At 56.4% G+C, this 22,649-nt stretch overlaps 1 protein-coding gene across 4 annotated transcripts in view; it reads left to right on the top strand.

Annotated features, from left to right (window-relative positions):
* The window catches only part of ABCB9 (ATP binding cassette subfamily B member 9), a 37,216-nt gene extending 14,850 nt beyond the window's left edge, over positions 1 to 22,366 (top strand). For all 4 annotated transcript variants that reach the window (XM_029921842.1, XM_029921840.1, XM_029921839.1 and 1 more), the window contains 11 exons: positions 4 to 148; positions 4,785 to 4,899; positions 5,388 to 5,518; positions 6,362 to 6,567; positions 8,841 to 9,038; positions 10,249 to 10,377; positions 13,177 to 13,365; positions 13,852 to 14,025; positions 16,147 to 16,306; positions 18,175 to 18,311; positions 21,117 to 22,366. In XM_029921842.1, coding sequence (XP_029777702.1) covers positions 4 to 148; positions 4,785 to 4,899; positions 5,388 to 5,518; positions 6,362 to 6,567; positions 8,841 to 9,038; positions 10,249 to 10,377; positions 13,177 to 13,365; positions 13,852 to 14,025; positions 16,147 to 16,306; positions 18,175 to 18,311; positions 21,117 to 21,377 — 1,845 coding nt within the window. In that variant the 3' untranslated portion in view covers positions 21,378 to 22,366. The remainder of the gene's footprint in view (positions 1 to 3; positions 149 to 4,784; positions 4,900 to 5,387; positions 5,519 to 6,361; positions 6,568 to 8,840; positions 9,039 to 10,248; positions 10,378 to 13,176; positions 13,366 to 13,851; positions 14,026 to 16,146; positions 16,307 to 18,174; positions 18,312 to 21,116) is intronic.
* Positions 22,367 to 22,649: the final 283 nt, after the last annotated feature.

Raw genomic sequence — 22,649 nt, 5'->3', positions numbered from 1 at the left:
GAGGCCGAGGCCGAGCGCTGCCCCGGGGACGGCCGGCCCCCGTGCGAGCAGGCGTCCGGGGCCACGCTGCAGAAGCTGCTGTCCTACACCAAGCCCGACGTGGCCTTCCTCGTGGCGGCCTCCTTCTTCCTCATCGTGGCTGCTCTGGGTAAGTGAGGGCCCGGGGGGCCCGGTGGGCACCGACGACCGTGAGGGCATCACGACCACCCTGCCGTCCTCTTCGGGGTCTGACATCTTCCTCCCTCGGTTCAGGCATCCGCACTGACGTGGGGGCGTAAATACCGAGCGTTCCGTTCCGAATTCTGCCTCTGACTACCCTGATCTCCCTGCCTAGGCCTAACTACAGGAAGCTGTTCTAGAAGCTTCCAGGTGCGTGGGAAACCACTTTTATTCATTTCCTGCGCATTCTTCCAGTGTTTCCTTAGGGAGCTACTCTTAACCACCTCTCACACGGCATTTTGCTTTTTCGTGTCTTGATTTTCTCACTTAACGATATATTTTTGGGAATTTCTAATCAGTACCTCATTCCTTTATTTGGCTGCGTACTAATAGTCCGCCGTGAGGCCGCACCAGAGATGATGCTGTTGGTCTCCTGCGGTCAGCCCCTCGAGCTGTTTCGAGTCTTTTCTCTTACAGTAAATCACCTTATTCGTACACCTTTCACATAAATGGGGGTACATTTGTAGGATACATTTCCCAGAAGTGGGATCACTGGGTCAACGCGTTTTTAAAAGTTTTTTGTAACGAAGCAGAGTGCGCGAGAGAGCGTCAGAACAGGTTGTCTGTGGTAAGAATAGGTATCATTTGGGGAAACGTTTATTTTAGTCAGCGGTGCCGATATGTAATGTGTCCTGTTTGTCGTGTAAAATGTATTTGTTACTGTGGGTCTGGTCCAAACAGTTTGTTTTTAATTTTTTTTTTAAGTTTATATATTTATTTTGAGAGAGAGCGTGAGCTTTAGTGGGAGAGAGAATCCCAAGCAGTCTCTGCGCTGTTGGCATGGAGCCTGATGGGGGCTCGAACTCACGAACCGTGAGATCAGGACCTGAGCTGAAATCAAGGGTTGGACGCTTAACCGACTGAGGCACTGATCCAAACAGTTTGAAAGCGCTGCTCAAAGCACGTGGGGAGGAAGGTCACATCTCAGGGTCAAAACCCCACGGGCTCCGGGGGGCGACAAGGCCCGGATGTGGGCCTGTGGGCAGGTCAGCGGACCCTTCAGAACCTCACTTCCATGAGAGGGGATTGTTGGCGTTCCCATGTTTCATGACGCTGTAGAGCTTGAAGAAACGGGAGAAGGACAAGTATGGAGCTCGGTACGAGAGAGCGAGCACTCAAGAGTGTTAGCCATTAGGGGTTATTACCCGTTTAACAGACGGCATCTGGGAGTGGCCACAGAGGACAGGCAGGCCCCAGAGCTGACCCCTTTCCTCTCACGGTCCACCCTCTGCCCCCTCAGTCCCCGCTCCTTGACTGTGTGCAATTTTGTGCAAGTCACTGAACCTCTCTGAGTCTCAGTCGTCTCGTCTGTAAAACGGGCGTGATCACCGTGCCCATCGCAGCAGGTGCTGATGAGATGCAGGACGCTAGGCGCTGCACGTGATGGGCTCTCAAGAAATTCCAGGGGCTGTGAGTATTTCCATTTAACCAGATAGTTTCTCCTGCTCATGTTTCAAGGTCCAAATGTCCCCTCCTCAGAGAAGCCTTCTCAAATTCTACCAGCTGTGATCCTTTCTCTCCACCTCAGTCGTGGCCCTGGCGACATGAAAATCACACAACCGCTGTCCTGCGTCCCCTCCCGGGCTTGGAGCCCCCCAGGGGCGGGGGCCAGGACTGCCTCAGCCCGGGTCCCCCCGATCCTGGCACGGAGGCAGGCTCGTGGGATAAATGAACACATGGTCGTGCCCGTGTGGGCAGCTGTCACCCATGACCTCGTTTCCTCCTCCTGCTGGGCCCCTGTCGTCAGCTGCTTGCGCTCGGGGAGTACAGACGTCCTCGAATACCGCTGAGCAGACTCCGCCGGCCCGCGGGGCTCTGTCGAGGTTAAGGGCTTAGACTTGAGACCAGGCCCCCACCGGTCCTGCTAGCGTGAGGCAAGGGTATTGAACCCGGCCGCGGCTGTTTCTCATCCCAAAAGTGAGGTTGCTGGGCTCGTGAGAGTCGGGTGAGCCTGGGCACGGTGCCTGCGAAGTAAGGCCTTCGCACAGGTCAGGGACCGAGAATTATTCTCAGTCTCCAAGTGCCCCGTCGGGGCCAGCTTATTCTGAAACCTAATAATCTGAAAGAAAAACTGCCCATTGTGGAAAAAAAATTATTTTTAGTGTGGAGCATCTCCTATTCAATTGAAATTCTTTAATATGGATTTCACAGCACCTCAACTAGAAAACCTTGGGCAAGTGACTTAGCCTCTCTGAGCCTTGGTTTCCTCATCTGTAAAATGAAAAGAATGATAACACCACACCTATGGGATTACTGGGAGGCGTTTGAGACTTGAAGGAGATGAAGGAGCAGATATCCAGTGTAATAGTGATCCAGGCAGAGGGACCAGCCCATGCAAAGGTCCTGAGGCAGGAAGGTGCCTGGTTGTGAAAGGAAAAGCAAAGAGGCCAGGGTAACTGGAGCCGTGTATGGGGCTGGGGGGCGGGGGCAGGAGGAAAGTAGAAGATGAAGCCCGGGCAGTAGCAGGTGCCTGACTACGTTAGGGTGCCATTGATCGCTGTAAGGACTTTGCCTTTTACCCAGGATGAGATGGAAGCCTGAAGGGTGATAAGGTCTGACTTGGATTTCATAGGACATAGGACCCCTCTGTGCGCAGGGTGGAGAACGGGCTGGCAGAGACGAGGGTGGCAGCTGGGAGGACCAGGGGTTGGCTGAGAAAGTCCAAGGGAGGTTGGACCCAGGTGGGGGCGGTGAGAAATACTGGATTCTAGAAATGCTGTTGACTCTTGAACAACATGAGGTTGGTTGAAAACGCGTGTATATCTTTTGACTCCCCAAGAGCTTAACTTACTAAGAGTCCACCGTTGACCAGAAGCCATATTGATAACAAAACAAAACAGGAGATTGGCACGCATTTTATGCGTTCAACGTATTGCAATAAAGTAGTGTATTCTTACGATAAAGTGAGCTACAGAAAAGACAGCCTTATTAAGAAAATCATAAGGAAAATACACTTACAGTCTTGTACTGATACTTATGGAAAAAATCGTGTGTAAGTGGGCCCGTACGGTTCAGACCCGTGTTGTTCAAAGGTCAACTGTATTTTTTAAAATTTATTTTATATTTATTTTGAAAAAGAGAGGAGAGAGAATATGAGGGGGGAGGGGCAGAGAGAGAGCGAGAGAGAGAATCCCAGGCAGGCTCCTGCAGTCAGCGTAGAGGCCGACACGGAGCTCCATCTCACAAACTGTGAGATCATGACCTGAGCTGAGACCCAGAGTCGGACACTGAACCGACTGAGCCACCCAGATGCCCCCAGGGCCACCTGTATTCTGAAGGTGGAGAGATAGGATTTGTGAGTGGATTGGAGGGTTTCATGTGACTCCTGCGCAGATTTGAGAAGTTTGCACAGGAGCTTAGCCCAGCACCTCGGACCCAGTAAGGGCTCGGTAATTGTCCATTGTGCTTAACGCTGTCATGGGCGTTTGCTGGAGTCAAGCTGCTGTTGGAGCTCGCTGATGCCCTTTTCTTCCCTGTGGGTAAACTGAGGCCGAAATTTGGTTTAGGTGGACTCCATGGCTAGCCTGGAGGCCCTGTCTAGGGATGGCTGTGGGGACAGAGGCCCTTCAGGCTGCCACCTCGTGCCATGACCAGCAGAGGGCAGCAGAGCCCACGGACGGCCTCGCAGTCCTGGCTGAGCCAATCCTGCAGAGCTGCCCAGGATTCTCCACTGACCTTTACTGAGCACCTGCTGTATGCCCAGGCCCATGCCAGGCCATGCCCTTGGAAAGAGCTGTAGCGACAGCGAGGACACAGCCTGGTCCGAGCACCTTCAGTTCCGCGTCCATCACTCCCACAGGATGAGAGGGGTCCTTCCGGGTTATCGGGAGGGAAGGGATAGGAAAGAACCCCCGGATGAGAGGCCAGTTTGGGTCTCAGTCCTGCCCCTTCCTCTCAACTGCCCCACGCCGTGTGACCTCAGGCAAATGACTCAGCATCTGAGTCTCACGTTCACCTCGGTGAGATGGGGGTGACGACCCGCTCACCCTCTCTCCCCGCCCTGCCCAGCGTCGTTCTGAAGATGCACTAGGATAAATGGCACGCAGTGACACGGCAAACTGCGAAGTGTGCCACCAGGAGGGGCTGGGTGGCCTTTTCCAGCCTCGTTGGAACCAACTACCCACGTCTTGTGAGGTTCGAGGTTCTGGGATGTGGACTCCGGGCCCTCCACCAGCGAGAAGGAGGACTTGGGCCGTGTGGCCTGGTGAGCGCCAACCTCATCTCTTCTGCTCACCTGTCCAACGGGGCCAGTGGCAGGACCACCCCCGGGGTCTGTGCAGAGGGAAGGAGGCCCCTGCGCCGTGCGCTCAGGCCCAGGAGCCGTTATTAACAGTGCTGACCCGTGTTTCCTGTGTTCCTGTTCCCTGAAAAGAGGGGGGCATTAGCCGTGCGGGCCCTTCCCCCGCCCCCCGCCACGGTGAGAAGCAGGAGTCTGCCAAGAGAGCACCCCATCCACCGGCGGAGTGAGCCCAACAGGTGGTGTGCGGGCTTCCAGAGGCTCGGGCGGAAGGGGACGGGCTCCCCTGGCTGCCGATGCCCCCTGAGCCCTCCGTGTCTCCTGGCAGGAGAGACCTTCCTTCCCTACTACACCGGCCGGGCCATCGACGGCATCGTCATCCAGAAGAGCATGGAGCAGTTCAGCACAGCGGTCATCGTCATGTGCCTGCTGGCTATCGGCAGGTAGCCTGCTCTCACCCCCACACCCCTCCCTCTAGGGCTGCAGCAGGGGAGGGAGGTCAGGGGCCCGCACCGAAGAGGGTAGGCCCCTGGTGGGCCTGTCACTCAGCCAGCCACCACAGTCACCCACATGCCAACAGGGCTTAGAACCACCTCCTTTTGTCCCTAAAATCAGCTTCAGTGCCCAAGGGTGCCCCTCACTCCCCCGGCTCATCTCCACGTGCCGTTCTGCAAGGACACGGGGTCTGACTGGCAGCGCTAGATCCGTGTCCCCAGTGAACACAGTCCCCTTTGCCCTCACCTCGGGGACCCCAGTCGGGGAACAAGGGAGACTGTGTGGTGGCGGCAGCCCCAGCAAGGGGCTCCAGGCTGGGTCCCTCCCTGTCTCCCCCTGCAGAGTGGCCCTGGCCTGCCGGCAGCGGGAGGGGTGGCCGGGGTGTGGTTGTTGCAAGGATGTCGTGCTATATATAACATCTCTTATCTGCAATTAGCTCATTTGCCGCAGGTATTCGGGGAGGCATTTTTACACTCATATTTGCCAGACTGAACATTCGCCTTCGAAACCGTCTGTTCCGCTCGCTGGTGTCTCAGGAGATGAGCTTCTTTGACGAGAATCGCACAGGTTGGTCCTCCTGCGGCCTGGGGTGACCTCGGCGGCCCGCCCCGGCCAGGGTGGGCTGGCTTCCCGTTGAGGGATTACATGGCTGGCTCTTCCCACTATCCTGTTCGGGAAAGAAGCCCCCCCGGAGGCCCTGCCTGAGGCCGGGAAGCTGGCTGAGGTTTTGGTATGAGCTGTGGCCACTGCAGGGGGACCGTGGCCAGGCCACGCCCTGCAGGAGCCAAGGCCTTGCTTTCCACTGCTGTCCGGGAGCCAGTGGGGCCAGGACCGTCCACGCCTGTGGCCCGAGAGGCTCCGCTCCCAGAGGATGAGAGGGTTGGGCACAGGGCAGAACAGGGAAGGCAGTAGATCCCAGGCTCTGGGTCAGAATGGTCTGGGTCCACCACTTGCCATCCTAACCTCCCTGAGTCTCTGTTTTTGCATCTCTAAAATGCGGACAATGGTAGGGGCTACCTCGGGGTTGTTGTGAGGCTCTGAGCTCGGCAAGTGCTCAAAGTTTCTCCCCGCCAGCCCGGATTATTATTTCTGTCCCCTCTGCCGGTGACAGGGGGAGATTCGGGCTGGGTTCTGGCTCAGCAAGCCACATAGCACCAAGTGGCCTTTCCCTTTCTGAGCCTCAGCCGCCTTCTCTGTACCATGGGATGTGACATCACAAGATGCTCGTGAGGAGGGCTGGGCTCAGAGCGGCCCTCGAGGGGCACCTGCTCTTCTTCTTTCCTCTCCCCCGCAGAAGGTGAGGGGTGCCTGAGCTCCCTGGCGCCCGTCTCAGAAGCCCCCCAGTGTCTCCCGCCCCCACCCACAGCAGGCCCGTTGCTGCGGTGGGGACTGAGCCTGCCTGTGTTCCAGGGGACCTCATCTCCCGCCTCACCTCGGACACCACCATGGTCAGCGACCTGGTCTCCCAGAATATCAACATCTTCCTGCGGAACACGGTCAAGGTCACAGGCGTGGTGGTCTTCATGTTCAGCCTCTCATGGCAGCTGTCCTTGGTCACCTTCATGGGCTTCCCCATCATCATGATGGTGTCCGACATCTACGGCAAGTACTACAAGGTAGGGCCCCCCTGGTTCCCGCCTGGGTCTGTGAGCCGCTGCCGAGGGAGGGAGGCGCCTCAGGAGGGACTCGGGTGCCATCGCGGAAGTGGGGGGGTGGGGCTGGCGAAGGATCCACCCTGAGCTTGTGCGCTCTGTGCATTCATTCAGTTGCGTTCAGTCATTCAAGGAGCACAGGCACGGAACGCATCAGTGAAACAGAAAAGCTTCTGCCCTCGATGGGTTTATGTTCTAGTGGAAGAGGCAACAGTAGCAACAAAAATCATAGCAACAATGTGTAATAGGGTGCAAGGTGGTGAGTGCTAAGGGAAAAAATGAGACAGAGAGAGAGATGGGGAACACTGCAGGTGGCTGTCATTTTAAATTGGTCTTTCTGGGGCGCCTGGGTGGCTCAGTCGGTTAAGCATCTGACTTCGGCTCAGGTCATGATCTCAGGTTTGTGAGTTCGAGCCCCATGTAGGGCTCTGTGCTAATAGCTCAGAGCCTGGAGCCTGCTTCGGATTCTGTGTCTCCCTCTCTGTCACTCCCCCGCTTGTTTTCTCTCGCTCTGTCTCAAAAATAAACGGTAAAAATTTAATTCATCTTTCTGAGGAGGTGACATTTGGGGAAAGGGGGCATCTCGGGGGGGCACATTCGGAGCCAGTGCAAAGGCTGTGCCCCGTTTGTCTAAGGAGCAGGGAGGCCGGCGATGCCAGAGCGTGAGCGAGGGACGTATGGAGGGTCAGGCTGGGCCTTTGCGAGAACTTTGGTTTACACCCTGCGTGCAGAGCCAGCGGGCTTTGTGTGGAGGGCATGTTCGTGGTAGGAGGCTCGGCCCGCAAGGGTGGCCCTCACCCACCACCAGCTGTGGGCCACCTACAGCCCCTTCTGGCCACCCCCTGGCTCTACCTCTGCCAGGAGGGTTGGCCTACCAGCCAGACCCTGCCTCGCCCTCCTCCTGCTGCCCACACTGGCGGGTGCCCCTGAGCCAGCAGGGACCTAGGCGGGGTTTAGACAGGTGCAGGCGGCTCCTTCCCCAGTGGCCCAGGCTAGAGTGACAGGCTGCAACACGTGATCAGCTCGGGGTCCCAGGCTCAGCTAGAACCTCTGGTGACCGTGACCTGAGGCCAGCCCCGAAATACATCCACTCCCCACAACCAGCGCGTGGCCTTCTGGCAGAGTCTACCGCCCAGGAGGGCCCTCTACCCCGTGGTTCAAGGTCGTGGGCCTGTTTTCTTCTCTGAGTAGAAAAAGTAAATACATGAGTTGGGATTGGAGCCATTTCCGTCCCTCTGCTGCCCACCCCACCCTTCCGGCCTTCCCGCCAGCCCCTGGGACAGGCCCGGAAATCCCCCCCCAGCCCATCTGCGCATGCGCACCCCAGGCCCCGCCTGCAACTTCCGCTGGGTGGGGCCTCAAGGAAGCGCAGTGTAGGTCTCCTCCTGGTACCTGAAAGTGTTGACTGTAGCTACCGAGTCATTGCCACAAGCTACACATATACTGCCCGCAGCCAGACATGACTCGGGACAGCAGGGCTCCACCCGAGATGCTGGAACACACCACGTGCTTCCCATGGCCTCATGGGACATGCCTGTGCGTGACCCTAGCCCGGCCCCTCCGCAGCCTTCCTCGATGGCATGACAACGTGAGCATGTTACCTACTGCCAGGCCTGCACAGCTCTGCCCAGGGGCTGCTTCCCGAACTCCGGCGGGCAGCAGCCTGGTAGTCCTACACATGGGACCACCTCTCAGACATCTTCACCCGGTCATAGGCACAATGCAGGAAGATTTCACAGCCTCTGCCACCATCTAGAACTTAGCTAGTTCTGGAATCTCTGCACCAACCCTCAGGCTCTACCATACTTTAATGTATGCTGATAATGTAAATGGCACCTCCTTAATATCTGGCGTTTCTTGGGTAGTGTACGACCTGAACAACCAACCAGGGAATCCCTTTCTTATAAGGGCACAGATGTTGAGATGTTGAGGCTCCTTTTCTGAGAGGATTACCAAAAACTGTGTGGTCGTGAATGATCTCCGTCTGTCAGGAGCTGGAACCTCAGGACCTCACCCCAAGAACCCAGCTAGAGTGTCTTCTCTTGAGTCTGACAGATCGAGCCAGAAGGAGATGGGGGAGAGTGGGAAGCTCAGTCTTACCCTTTTGTTCCTGGAACTCCCTGCGTAGACCTGGCGCCAACTAAGGGTAGGGAAATCCAGAGAGGCGCAGGGGCTGTTAGATGGTGAGGCTGTCTGTTTGGGGGTCTCCTCCTTCTTGTCCCCGTTCCTGCTGGTAGCGGCTCTCCAAAGAGGTCCAGAGCGCCCTGGCGAGGGCCAGCAGCACGGCCGAGGAGACCATTAGCGCCATGAAGACGGTGCGGAGCTTTGCCAACGAGGAGGAGGAGGCGGAGGTGTACTGTCGGAAGTTGCAGCAGGTGTACAAGCTGAATCGGAAGGAGGCGGCGGCCTACACGTACTACGTCTGGGGCAGCGGGGTACGTGCGGCAGGCCTGACGGGGAGGGGGTGGGGCGCGGGGAGAGGGGGAGGTCCCTCCATCAGGATGTGAGCCCGGGGTCCTGCATCTCAGTGTCAGGCTGTTTGCTCTGGACTTTGCTGTGTCCCACCTTTCTTTCTGCTGATCCACGGGGGGACCTTCCAGTGACTGTCCTCGCAGGGCGCTCCCTCTCACCTGGGCACGGGCTTGCGGGGGCAACCTGTCAGCGGGGGAAACATCCTCGCCTCGGAAGGGAGTCACCCCGAGGCCAGCGGGACCCAACCTGGGCTGCTGTCTGGCAGTCCCTAGTCAGGCGCGCGCGCGCGCGCGCACACACACACACACCCACCCACCCACCCACCCACCCCAGCAGGGTCTAGCTCACTCCCGGGGGGTGAGCCACAGCCCCTCCCTGGAGAACGGGGAGCACTTGGAGCCTGTTGCTGTCCGGTGTGTGTGGTGGGCACATCGGGGGTAGGTGTGAGGAGGGCTTGGGGTTTAGGGGGAGAAGGAGTGTGACCCCAGGGCACAGGCAGGCCACCGCTCAGAGGAGGTGAAGGGGCCCAGAAACCCTGCTGGGCGAGCCCTGTGCCCGCGTGCAGGTGTGCCTTTAGCTCTAACCCAGCTAGGGCCTAACGGGTGGAGGGAGGCAGACCACAGCCCTGAGTGGCCTGCGGTGGACATTCGGTGCCACTCCTGCCCCACCTGGCAGGTGCCAGAGGCGGAAGGGGCAGGAGGCGGAGGGGGGCAAGAGCGCAAGGTCCCGGCCCCTCCTTCCCAGAACCCAGTCAGGCTCAGAAAGAGCCCCGTGGTCCCGCTCTGCCCGGCTTGCTGTGTGCCCGTAGCCAGTGCACTGACCCTCCCTGAGCCGTGCTCTTGCCAGGGAGGAGGAGGACTGGCAGCCCCCGCCTGGCCGGGCTGCAGTGCTGGGGGCCGCGTGTGCCTGCCAGGGCCTCACAAAGGAGGCCTTGTTCTCTGCCGGCCCGGCTCCCTCCGGCTAGGGGCCTTGGCAGGGAAGACAGCCAGGGCCTGGAGCGGGAGGGCATGTGTGGCAGCCGGGCACCAGCATGTGGGAGGACATCCCTGCCTGGCCCGAGTTTCAGTCTGTGGCTAAAGGCGGGGAGGGAGGGGGAGGCGGCAGGGAATGGGGGGCACGGTGGGGTCTGAGCCAAGACGCCCATGCCTGGGTCCCCTTTCCCTCTGCCCCCAGCTCACACTGCTGGTAGTCCAGGTCAGTATCCTCTACTACGGGGGCCACCTCGTCATCTCCGGGCAGATGACCAGCGGCAACCTCATCTCCTTCATCATCTACGAGTTTGTCCTGGGAGACTGTATGGAGGTGAGGGGCCGGTTTGGGGAGGGGGTCCCGGGAGCAGGAGGGAAGGGGAAGAGGACTACATGGGGGAGGGAATGCTCCAGGGCCTGACCGACGGGGTATTTCTAAGTGGGTAGGGGAGGGACATGATACCAGGCATGACAGTAATACTACCAAGGGACAGCAACTGTTTATTAAAGTGACAGGGACAAAGATCATTTCAGGAAATGCTCCTGAGAACGTCGTGAGGGGGCTTAGTACTATTCTGCTTCCCGTTTCTCAGAAAAAGCAGCTGAGGCTCAGAGAGGTTAAGGGGCTTCCCCACCACGTTTGTGGAGGAATCAGGTTCAAAGCCAGATGGGTCTGTATTTATTTTAACCCACTTATTTATTTAATGTTTATTTATTTTTGAAGGAGAGAGACAGAGTATGAGCAGGGAAGGGGTAAAGAGAGAGGGAAATACAGAATCTGAAGCAAGCTCCAGACTCTGAGCTATTAGCACAAAGCCTGACACTCATGATCTGTGAGATCGTGACCTGAGCTGAAGTCACATGTTTAGCTGACTGAGCCACCCAGGCACCCCTATTTATTTATTTTTGAGAGAGGAGAGAAAGAGCACAAGTGTAGAAGGGGCAGAGAAAGAGAGAGAGATACAGAATGTGAAGCAGGCTCCCGGCTCTGAGCTATCCATGCAGTGACCAATGCGGGGCTCGAACCCACGAACCATGAAATCATGACCTGAGCCAAAGTTGGATGCTCAACCGACTGAGACACCCAGGTGACCCTATTTTAACCCACTTTAAAGAATAGGCACCATGGGAGTGCCTGGGGGGCTCAGCCAGTTAGGCATCCAACTCGATTTCAGCTCAGGTCATGATCTCACGGTTCATAAGTTCAAGCCCCACCTCGGGCTCTGTGCTGATAGTGGAGCCTGCTTGAGATTCTCTCTCTCCATTTCTCTCTGCCCCTCCCCCCCTCAAAATAAATAAACTTAGAAAAAAAGAGTAAAAGGGGCACCTGGGGGGCTCAGTCAGTTGAGTGTCTGACTTCGGCTCAGGTCATGACCTTACGGTTCATGGGTTTGAGCCCCGCATCAGGCTTTGTGCTGACAGCTCAGAGCCTGGAGCCTGCTTCACATTCTGTGCCTCCCTCTCTCTCTGACCCTCCCCTGCTCGTGCTGTCTCTGTCTCGAAAATAAATAAAAAACATTTTAAAAATTATTTTTAAAAAAGAGTAGCACCACAGAGAAAACAGGGGTTGTTTTAGATTCCCTTAATTTGTGTCCCCCAGGAGCAGACCCTGAGACAGGGAGCTGGGGCGCCTGTGTCTCCGCCGCCGTCAGCCCCTGATGGAGGGTGCTTGGCACAGGAGCGGTAATTCCCTGGCCCCGAGGTTGGGCCTTTGTGTCCACTGATAAAGCTGGGGGGAATGCATGGGGGGGGGTGGCCGCCTCCTTGGGAGATGGCACTTTGCATCAGCCACAGTCACACCCGTGTGTCATTTGACCCAGCAGTTCTGCCTCTAGGAACCGGGGCTGCAGAAATGCTCACACCAGTGGGCAGACGAGTGTGGACACTGAGCGAAGGAAGCCTTGCTTCTGATAGTGAAAGCTTAACCCCTCCTCCAGTGCCCTCCGGTCAGGGATTGGGCCAGCAGGGCGCGTGTGTGTTCCAGAAGCCGCGTGCCTGTGCTATGAAACCGGGGCACAGCCACAGAGATGAGGTGGATCTGTGTGCGAGGGAGGAAAGGACCCGGAGACACTCCGTGCAGCAGGAGGCATGGGCGTCAAGTCTCAGGATTACGTTTCATATATGTGCTTGTGTCTGGAAACACACAGAGAGGACTGGGGAGTTCGAGTTCGTGGACCCCCGGGCTGTGGGAGGAGGCGTGAAGGATGGCCGCGTAGTGCTTCCATCTGAATACGAGTGATAATATCTTGATGAGTGACAACACTCCCAGTTGTGCTCTCTCTTTTCAAAACTTTTTAAATTTGTTTATTTATTTGTGAGAGAGAGAGGGAGTGAGAGAATCCCAGGCAAGCTCTGCACTATCAGCACAGAGCCCGATGTAGGGCTCGAACCCATGAACCATGAGATTATCATGACCTGAGCCAAAACCAAGAGTCGGACACATAACCGACTGAGCCCCCCAGGCGCTGCCCCCGCCCCCCAAGCGGTGCTGTATCGAGGGCTCCCCGAGCACCAAGCACGGTCTCCACAGAGCAATGACGCAGGTACTAAGGTCACTCCTGCCTCCCCAACCAGGACATCCAGTCCTAGCACAGAAGGGAACCAGCCGTGCTTGGGTTCAAGCCCCTGCTCTGCCACTTCCTGGCTGTGTGACGTGGGGGAAGTTACTTGAGCTCTTTGTGCCTCAGTTGCCTCATCAGCGAAAAGGAAATAATGATAGAACCTACCTCGTAACGTATACAAAGTGTTTGATTAAAGGAGTCATCGTTATTACTAATTTTTATGGTGTGTATTTTTAGACGAGGAGAACGTATAGCATAAAATAACGGTTCTTACAACCGAAAAAAAAAAACAAATGCTGTAGCAGCTGAGACGGGAAGGTCCGATTGCTGTCCTGCACGCTCCCGCTGGTTCAGTTAACCCCCGCCCTCCCGTTTCCTCGGCTGGGGGGTGACGGCGCCCCTGGGAGGCCAGTGGTGAGGTTTCACTACAGTGGCCCCGAGGCACGGGCTCCAATGTGTTCTGACAAAAGCCATTGGTATTTTTTATTACTGCCCTTGTTTATCATTATTGTCATTGTCTGCTGGACTAGTGGGGGTCCCGGCAAGTGGACATGTGTCTCCTCCCCCCACAGTCCGTGGGCTCTGTCTACAGCGGCCTGATGCAGGGCGTGGGGGCTGCCGAGAAGGTGTTCGAGTTCATTGACCGGCAGCCAACCATGGTGCATGATGGGAATTTGGCCCCTGACCACTTGGAGGGCCGGGTGGACTTTGAGAACGTGACCTTCACCTACCGCACTCGGCCGCACACCCAAGTCCTGCAGGTGAGAAGGGGTCTCGAGGCCCTCCCAAACCATCCCCTCCCTCATCCCGTGCCTCGCGCACCTCCCGCCAGCCAGGCCCCAGCAGTGGAGCCAGGATTGCGTAGGGCAGAGACCCTGTCCTGGAATTTGGGCTGCAGTCAGGGAAGGCAGATCGTTAACAGAGGAGTCCAGATAATAGTGCTAGGAAAGCAATCAACCTGGGTGGTGTGGTCGGGGCAGTCTACAGGGATGGTGTGGACAGTCAAGGAGGGCTTCTTGGAGGAGAGGTCATTGGGGCTGGGTCCTCAACAAGGAGAGGAGGCACCCAGGGAGCAGGAATGAGCATAACATTACTGCCAAACCTTAGAAAGGAGAGCACTCTGCCGGCCGGCAGTGCCCAGCCTGAAGGAGCGCGGGGGGCGCCGGGAAGGTGCCCGCCCGTGTCCGAGGCTGGAGCGCCGGAGCCAGCGGCCCCACACCGTGTCTCTGTGCTATGTGTCCTTGCAGAATGTCTCCTTCAGCCTGTCCCCAGGAAAGGTGACTGCGCTCGTGGGGCCCTCGGGCAGTGGCAAGAGCTCCTGTGTCAACGTCCTGGAGAACTTGTACCCTCTCGAGGGGGGCTGCGTGCTGCTGGACGGGAAGCCCATCAGCGCCTATGAGCACAAGTACCTGCACCGGGTGGTACGTGGGTGGGCCTCCGCTACCCTCCTGTCGCTTCCTTTGTCTGGCTTCGCCCTCAGGAGCCGTAGCTGGGGTGCAGTGCTGTAGGGAAACGCCCGCCAGTGCACCGCCAGCCGAGTCAAGAGAAGGGACATTCCAGTGCTCCCGCACCTCGTGTGCCCCTTCTCTTCCCCCCGGAGGCCCATGATCGGATCCTTCTTTTCTTTAGTCTTACCCTCCCTCCGTGCCCCTCAAGTAGCAAAGCTGTGTGTCGCCTGCCTTCGAATGTCATCTGGCTGGAATCCTAAAGCACTCACTCTTGGGTCTTGCCCGCCCCTCAGCTGATCTGTGAGTCATCCAGGCTGAGGCTCTGGAGGTGGTTCGTTCATTTTCGTTGCCGGACGATAGTCTGTGTAAACATGGCACAGTCTATGCGTTCGGGTCTTGATGGATACTTAGTTGTTTCCTGTTTCTGCTGTTACCAACAGTATGGGCACAGACAGTTCGGGCCATGTGTTCTGGTGCACACGGTGCATGATTCTCCCAGAGTGGACGCATAGCCACGACTTTAGTAGCTACTGCCACGAGGGTGGTCATACCAGTCACACTCCCGCAAGCGGTGGGGGAGAGTTCCAGTTGCTCCTGAGTTAAGTCATCTCTAAGTACTTATCGGAGGCTGTTCCTGACCGTACGGTTTTTGGTAATCACTTCAGAAAAGGATCCTCAACACCTGATCCTGTGCTGGCATAAAAGCAGGGATGCCCTGGGTGGTGGTTCAGGTTGCACACAGTACAAGAAACACCAACTAGGAAGAAGGCACCACTTCATCAGCAGCATACATTAAATTATAGGAGAGCCTGAGGGTTGGCACAGAGATTCCACAATTCCAAGCCAAGTTCTAGGTGGTGGCAGAGGCCATAGATTATGGATTGTGATTATTTCCCTACCCACCCGCCTGCTTATAACCAGGGGGTAGGTGGCTGAGCAGTGGTCTCAGGTGCATGGCGACAAAGCTGGTCCCCACAGGGTTCTGGAAGTGGCCCTGAGGCCAGGCTGCCAAGGCGTTGCTGCAGCTTCTACACTCAGACACGTAAGGTTCTTACGTGTTACGCTGTCAGTCCTGATATTTTGCCAGCCGGTGAGTCCGCACGTGGGGGCGGGTCACTGCGGTCTTTTGCATTTTCCTGATGACTAAACAGATGGAGTACTTTTCCATACGGTTCACTACTTGGATTTCCTCTCTTGTGAATACCTTCTCTGTAATTTAAATTAAAAATTTTTTTTTAATTTTCATAAGCCCCAAACAGTAAAATGCAACAATCTAACCTCATTCCCATATATTCAGAGAATTTTGTAACCGAGATAAAAGAGTCCCCGTCCACCTCACCTTTTAAATTCCTCTCCGTGGTGGTAACTGGTGTTAGCAGTTTAGTAAATATCCTTTCTAGCCTGTTTCCTATCTTTGTATAAGTATGTTGATAAAAGGCACATACATAAGGGTTTTTTAAAACAAAAACAGAGTCATATTCGGTGTGTGTGTGTGTGTGTGTGTGTGTGTGTGTGTGTAGATATAGACACACATATAAAAATTTGATTTTATGGATACACTGTGATTATTAACCAATCCCTAATTTATGAAATTCATTCCTTTTTTTTGCCATTTACAATGTTGCAGTGATAATCTCCATAGTCTCATTTTTGTAGGCTACATTCCTAACACTGGGATCAGGAGACAACAGCTTCTGTAAATAATTGTCGTTGAAGGGGACAGGGTCCCAGGGAGGTCGTTATGGCCTGGGGCCCTGCTGTGGCCTCTCACCTTCTGGCAGGAACAGACTTGCTCCCATTCTGCGTACTCTCCCCGCGAGCTGTCTCCGAGGTCAGGGGACTTGGCTCAGCCCAGAGCGGCCAGCTTAGCAGGCCCCAGAGGTTCGGTCAGGGGAAGCCGAGGGCTTGTGCAGAGCGTGGACTCCAGGGTTCTGGAGGACGAGAGGCAGCTGATGTTAGCGGCCAGGCCCAGGCCCCGATCAGATTTCAGACCCAAGACCCCTGGCGTCAAGCAGGCCCAGGCTGGCCAGGTTCCCGTGACAGCTGGATGGACGGGCTCCGGGCCCCTCATGCCCCGTCCTTTCTCCTGCACAGATCTCCCTGGTGAGCCAGGAGCCGGTGCTCTTCGCCCGCTCTATCACAGACAACATCTCCTACGGCCTGGCCACCGTGCCCTTCGAGATGGTGGTGGAGGCTGCCCAGAAGGCAAACGCCCACGGCTTCATCATGGAGCTCCAGGACGGCTACAACACAGGTACAGCCCAGGAGCGTCACCTCCACCCTGCCTGAAGGCCCACCTTCAGGGATGCGACCCTCTGAGTTGAGCATTGCCCTCTGCCAGCTGCTCTTTACTATTTCAGGTGAAATTCACTTAACCGTTGTAAAGTGAGCACTTCAGTGATGCTTAAGTTCATTCCCAGTAGTAGGCAGCCACCGCCTCTATTTAGTTTTAAAAGATTATTATTTTAGGGGTGCCTCTGTGACTCAGTTGGTTGAGCCTCCAACTCTTGATTTCAGCTCAGGTCATGGTCCCAGGTTGAGGGATCGAGCCCCATATCAGGCTCCACACTGAGCATGGAGCTTGCTTAAGATTCTCTCTCTCCGCCCTTGTCCCCTGCATGCGAGCACTTGTCTCTCTCAAATTAAAAATAAACAGGTGCTTCGGTGGCTCAGTCGTTAAGCATCTGACTTTGGCTCAGGTCATGATCTCATGGTTCGTGAGTTCAAGTCCCACATAAGGTGAGCTCCAGCTCTGCCTCGAGCACTTGTACAATCTCTCAAAAACAATGTATATAATAAAGTATTTTAAAATAACGTATGTATTACATTAATGATAACGATTTTATATTCATATTTTAATATAACATTTAGCAATGTTTTGTATTTATAGTATATACTTTGTAATGCTTCATATACTTTAAAGTTTTAACCCTTGTAGGAGTGCCTGGGTGGCTCAGTCATTTAAGCGACTGACTTTGGCTCAGGTCATGGTCTTATAGTCTGTGAGTTCGAGCCCCGCATCGGGCTCTGTCCTGACAGCTCAGAGCCTGGAGCCTGTTTCGGATTCTGTGTCTTCCTCTCTCTCTGACCCTCCCCTGCTCAGGCTCTGTCTCTCTCAAAATTAAACAAACATTTAAATATATAAAAATGTATATAAAATATACAAAACATAATATATATTAATTAATGTATAATGAAAAGTTTTATTCCAGCCGTTTCTCTACCCCTTTTTCTTCCTTTCCCACCAAAACCTTTTTCATGAGCTCCTTACATGTCGTTTTGGAGTCTCTTTATGCAAATATGAATATATATTTTTACTTTTAATTTTTTGATTTATTTTTTAAGAGAGAAAGAGAGCAAGCAGGGGAGGGGCAGAGAGAAAGGGAGACACAGAACCAGAAGCAGGCTCCAGGCTCCCAGCTGTCAGCACAGAGCCTGACGCGGGGCTCGAACCCATGAACTGAGACCATGTCGTGAGCCGAAGTTGGACGCTCCCCGACTGAGCCCCCAGGCGCCCCTCCTTGCCCCTGTTGTAAACCGTTGGATAGTCTGCCAGTGTCTGGGCTTTATGATAATTTGCTCGAATAAGCCATTCAGTTCCTACTGAGGGGCCAGTGAGTGGACTTGCTGTCGCTGTCTGCAGCCACCGCACGTGTGTCCGCCGCTGGGTGTGGGAAGGTCCGTCTGCAGGGAGACTTCCCTGGAGCAGGTCTGCGGGCGCAGGGGCTGTGCGTTTGTCCTCGTGGTCGTGGGCCGCACGGCGCACGGTGACAGCGCAGAGGAGCGTGCGCCTCGGGAAGCTGGGGGAGCCCCGTCTCCCCGCAGCCGTGCCAGCATGGCGCACTAGCAAACACTTGAGTTTTGGCCAAACGAATAAGTAAAATTTGGCATCATACTACCAGTTGGCTGTAGTCATGACGTGCATGAACAGGGAGGGAGAGCGTCCCTCTGTGTCCTGGAGCTAGCTGGTGGTTGTCCCCACCCATGGCCCTTTGAGCCACACCCGTTCCTGGAGAGCACAGCCCCTACCGCAGGGAAAGGCAGCCGAGGGGGCTTCTTGCTCTTCCCTGGGGCTGCCCTGGCCTCCCCTCTGCTCATTTGCCCCGTCCCTGTGTCACGCAGAGACCGGGGAGAAGGGCGCCCAGCTGTCCGGCGGCCAGAAGCAGCGGGTGGCCATGGCCCGAGCCCTCGTGCGGAACCCGCCCATCCTCATCCTGGACGAAGCCACCAGCGCCCTGGACGCGGAGAGCGAGTACCTGGTGAGTGGCCGGGCGGCAGGGCTGCGGGGTGCTGGAGACGCCAGGGGGTCCCTCCCAGGCTGCAGGCTTCCCGACCGGGGTGCTCAGGGCTGAGGGTGCGGGGTGCCAGGGGAGAGGAACCCCGGGGCTGGACCAGCCAGCTGGCTCTTGGTGGCCCTGAAACAAGGTGTTCCATCCGGTTTGGAGTCTTCCAGTCTTCACTTGAGCCAGCGTCTTCCGCTCCTGAGTCCCACTGTCACCGGTAAAGAAGGTCCAATGGTGTCATTGTCACTGAGCTACCTCGGCCTCTCGGCCTCTCCGTGGGTTGACTCGTCAGGTCCACAGGCACTCCCTGAGCGCCTCCTGGCCACCGGGCCCGGTCCCTGACCCCGCGGCTGCGCGGCGGGCTGGCGGACAGGCGAGGCCCTGTCCCCGCTGCGTTTCCATCCCGGGGGCTACAGATAATAAACAAGGAGGCAAGTATCAGTTCAACCTGTGGCCTGTGCCACGTAGAAAATGAAACTGTCATTTGAGAGAAAGATTGAGAGAGGTCCCAGTGCCAAAGAGAAACACAGCCAGACGTTAAAGCTGGAAAAAAAAAAAACAAACCCAGATTTTATTCCGTAGCTACTGACAGTAGCGGAAAGAGCTGAGCCCCGTTCTGATCTGTGCACCGTGACAGTGGTGGCAGGCGTCTGAGAGAACGAAGGCATTAGGAGGCTCAAGGGAAAGCCTGTGAAGGGTCGGTCAGTGTGGATGCGGCCCGCCGGCCGTGTCTGCTGGTGGGCAGCTGTCGGCCGGAATTCTGGCCTCCTCTGGAGAATGGGAGACCGAGGCTCTGTCCTTCCTGACAATCCCATTGAAAAGGAATGGCCTTTAGGTCCTTGAGAAAAACACTCTTGACTTGTAGGAGAATCATATGTGTGTGTGTGTATCAAAGGGACAGAGGAACGATTTATAATCATGAGCCCTTTTTTAAAAAATTTTAACGTTTATTTATTTAACATTTTTTATGTTTGTTTTTGAGAGAGAGCGTGAGTAGGGGAGGTACAGAGAGACAGGGAGACACAGGATCTGAGCAGGCTTCAGACTCCAAGCTGTCAGCACAGAGCCCAATGTGGGGCTGGAGCTCATGAACTATGAGATCATGACACGAGCTGAAGTCGGATGCTTAACCAACTGAGCCACCCAGGTGCCCCTTATGTTTGTTTATTTTTGAGAGAGAGAGAGAGAGAGAGAGAGAGAGAGAGAGAGAGAGAGAGAGAGTGTGTGTGTGTGTGTGTGTGTGTGTGTGTGTGCAAACAGGGGAGGAGGGCCAGAGAGAGAGGGAGACCCAGAATCCAAAACAGGCCCCAGGCTCTGAGCTGTCAGCACAGAGCCCGACACGGGGCTCGAACCCACAAACTGCGAAATCATGACCTAAGCTGAAGTTGGATGCTTAACTGACTGAGCCACCCAGGCGCCCCAATTGTAAGCCCTTTTTATTAACTGCTAGAAGAAAGGGCGGTCAGGAGCCTATGGTCAGGCATTGGCCCAAACAGTCGATTCTCGGGTGGCGCTGAGCCTTTGGCGGGGCTGGGCCACCCCAGGGATGAGGCCTCAGGCGGCTGCAGCCCTACTGGAACGTGGCCATCTCAGGGATAGACGCAGGGTGTTCGGGTGCCATTGGAGCTGAGACCCCAGAGGAAAGCAGCCGGCTGAGGGCAGTTGTGGAGAAAGAGCATCTGAGGAAGAGAGGGCAGCATGTGCAAAGGCCCGGAGCAAGTTCACGCAAGCCCCGAGGTCAGCGTGTCAGGCTGGGGGGAGTCCAACAAGGCGACGACAGAGCCAGAGGGAGACACAGGCTCTTCGGGCCCCAGTTCTAGAGTTTGGGTTTTTTTTTTTAATGTTTTTAAATTTATTTTTGAGAGTCAGAGAGAGACAGTGTGAGCAGGGGAGGGTCAGAGAGAGAGGGAGACAGAATCTGAAGCAGGCTCCAGGCTCTGAGCTCTCAGCACAGAGCCTGACGCAGGACTCGAACCCACGAACCGTGAGATCATGACCTGAGCCGAAGCCGATGCTCAACCGACTGAGCCACTGAGGCGCCCTCTTTTTTTTGATTAACAGAAAAGTTTTAGGTTTAAAGAAAGTTGAGCAGAAAGTGCAGAGAGCTCCCATATATCTCCTTTTCACCCCATTCTTACTATTAACATCTTAGGAATAATAAGTTTCTCTTATTATTAACACCTTGCTGCAGTACATTCGTTCCAATTGGCGAACCAGCTTTAACGCATCATGATGACTAACGTGCGTAGTTTACACGAGGGGTCACCATGTTGCGCACTCTTCACCTTGGCAAGTGCAGAGCGTTAATGTGGAGTCCGGATTTTATAATTTGACGGAGGGCTCGGAGCAGGAATTCAACAGGCACCGATGGAAGCGTGAAGTCCAGGCGGGGGAGCAGGGCGGTTGCAGGCGTTCCAGGGGGAAGATAGCGGTGGGAGGAAGGAAAGGGCGGAGGCGGGGTTCGCCCAGCAGCCGGGTTTGGACGAGTGAAGGGGGACGAGAGGAGGATGAGGAACGGAGGATGGTGGTCTTCGTTGGCTGGAGCTCTGGGGCTGATGGTGAGACCGTCAACCAAGGGTAGAGGAGGGGGCAGGAGCGAGAAGACCAGAGGCGACCAGGTCAGGGTCCACCCATCACGCGCCCACGCTGCCCCCTTGTGCCGGGCACGTGAGCGAGCCCCCAGGGAGCAGGTGGCGGGCCAGCCCCGGCCTTACAGACGAGGGCCCGAGCCTCCCCCGGAAGTGGCGGCCCCGCACCAGCCGGCCCCTCCTGTCTCCGCAGATCCAGCAGGCCATCCACGGCAACCTGCAGAAGCACACGGTGCTCATCATCGCGCACCGGCTGAGCACGGTGGAGCACGCGCACCTCATCGTGGTGCTGGACAAGGGCCGCGTGGTGCAGCAGGGCACGCACCAGCAGCTGCTGGCCCAGGGCGGCCTCTACGCCAAGCTGGTGCAGCGGCAGATGCTGGGGCTCGAGCCTGCCTCCGACTACGCGGCCGGCCACAAGGAGCCGCCGGGCGGCGGCGGTCACAAGGCCTGACTTGGGGGCAGAGGCCCTGGCGCCTTGCCTGGCAGATGTACCCATGGGGGCCCCCCCCCCCGCCCTCCAAGCCCAGGCCCACGGCCCTGGAGGGCAACCTGCCGTGTCCCACGTTTCACCGCTTCCTGCATCTTGACTCTGATTCCCGCCCTGTCCCTGGGCCACCACCAGTCCCCTCCACCCCCGCTGCCATGAGCCATGTCCTCCAGTCGGGGCCAGTGGGGACAGGTCCGATACCTCCATCTGGTCTCCCAAGGCTTCTGGTGAAGGCACAGCTACCTTTTTAAACCAGGATCTTCCCAGATTTTTTTACTGCTTGGTTTGATGGGCCTCAGTCAACTCCTAGATTTCACAAACTTTTTTTTTTAATTGGGAGGAACAGTGGGCAAGGTCACTGAGATGTTCTAGAAACTTCTGAGCCAGGAGTGAGTGACCTTTCCTAATAGCCTGGGGGACGTCAGGGAGAACCAGGCCTCTGCCCTTTGCCCCTGGAGAAGGGGCTTCCCTGTCCCAGAAGGGGGACACAGAGAAGGGGACTTCTTCTCGCACTCTTCCCAGCTCCGTGAGTCAGGCCGAGGCCAGCAGGGGGAGTGGAAGGCGCCTGTCCGCCCACTGTCCCTGGCGCCTTGCCGAATCGAAGCCAGTCTCACTGTGAACCACTACTTACCTTAACTGGGGGAGTGAGGGGCTGGCCAGGCCTGGCAGAGCCTCAGGTGTCCCCAGCCCTGCACCCAGCTTGAGCCCCTCGGCCCTGCCTGCCTCATCCCCTGCTCCCCACCCCCTACCTTGCAGCCCCTCCCCCACACCCACCTCTGCCGCTCTGCTCTTGGGATGTTGGATGTTTGGCAGACGCATTCTCTTCCTTGTCTGGTGGAGGGGGATGGGGACAGTGGCAAAGCTCAGGCTGTGGCTTTGGGGAGGGGGGGGTCAGTGAGAGGGGCGTTGCAGGATGTTGGAAAAACCCGGTCAATAAAGTGTACTACCTCTGACCTCTGACCTCTTCTTGGGCCTTCTGCCCCACCAGCTGGTTAGGTTTTTCCAGCTCACCCAGCTCTCTCGCCTCAGCCCTGCCTGGTGTGGTTGTGGGGAGACTCGGGGCGGGGGGAGGTACAGGGCCTTCCCCCAGGATCTAGGAACCTCTCTTCTGTCCTCTTCACGTCCCCACGGTCTCCAGCACAGACACTCATGTGCATGCGGCTGGTGCAGGGTAATGGAGACCCGTCTCCTCTAAATCCACGGGACTTCTGTGCCTCCCAGGAGCCCAAGCCCCAG

This window comes from Suricata suricatta, chromosome 14 (genome assembly GCF_006229205.1).
Source record: "Suricata suricatta isolate VVHF042 chromosome 14, meerkat_22Aug2017_6uvM2_HiC, whole genome shotgun sequence".
Taxonomy (NCBI): domain Eukaryota; kingdom Metazoa; phylum Chordata; class Mammalia; order Carnivora; family Herpestidae; genus Suricata; species Suricata suricatta.
Note: the sequence above shows the minus strand (reverse complement) of the source record. Positions and strands in the feature narration are given on the sequence as shown.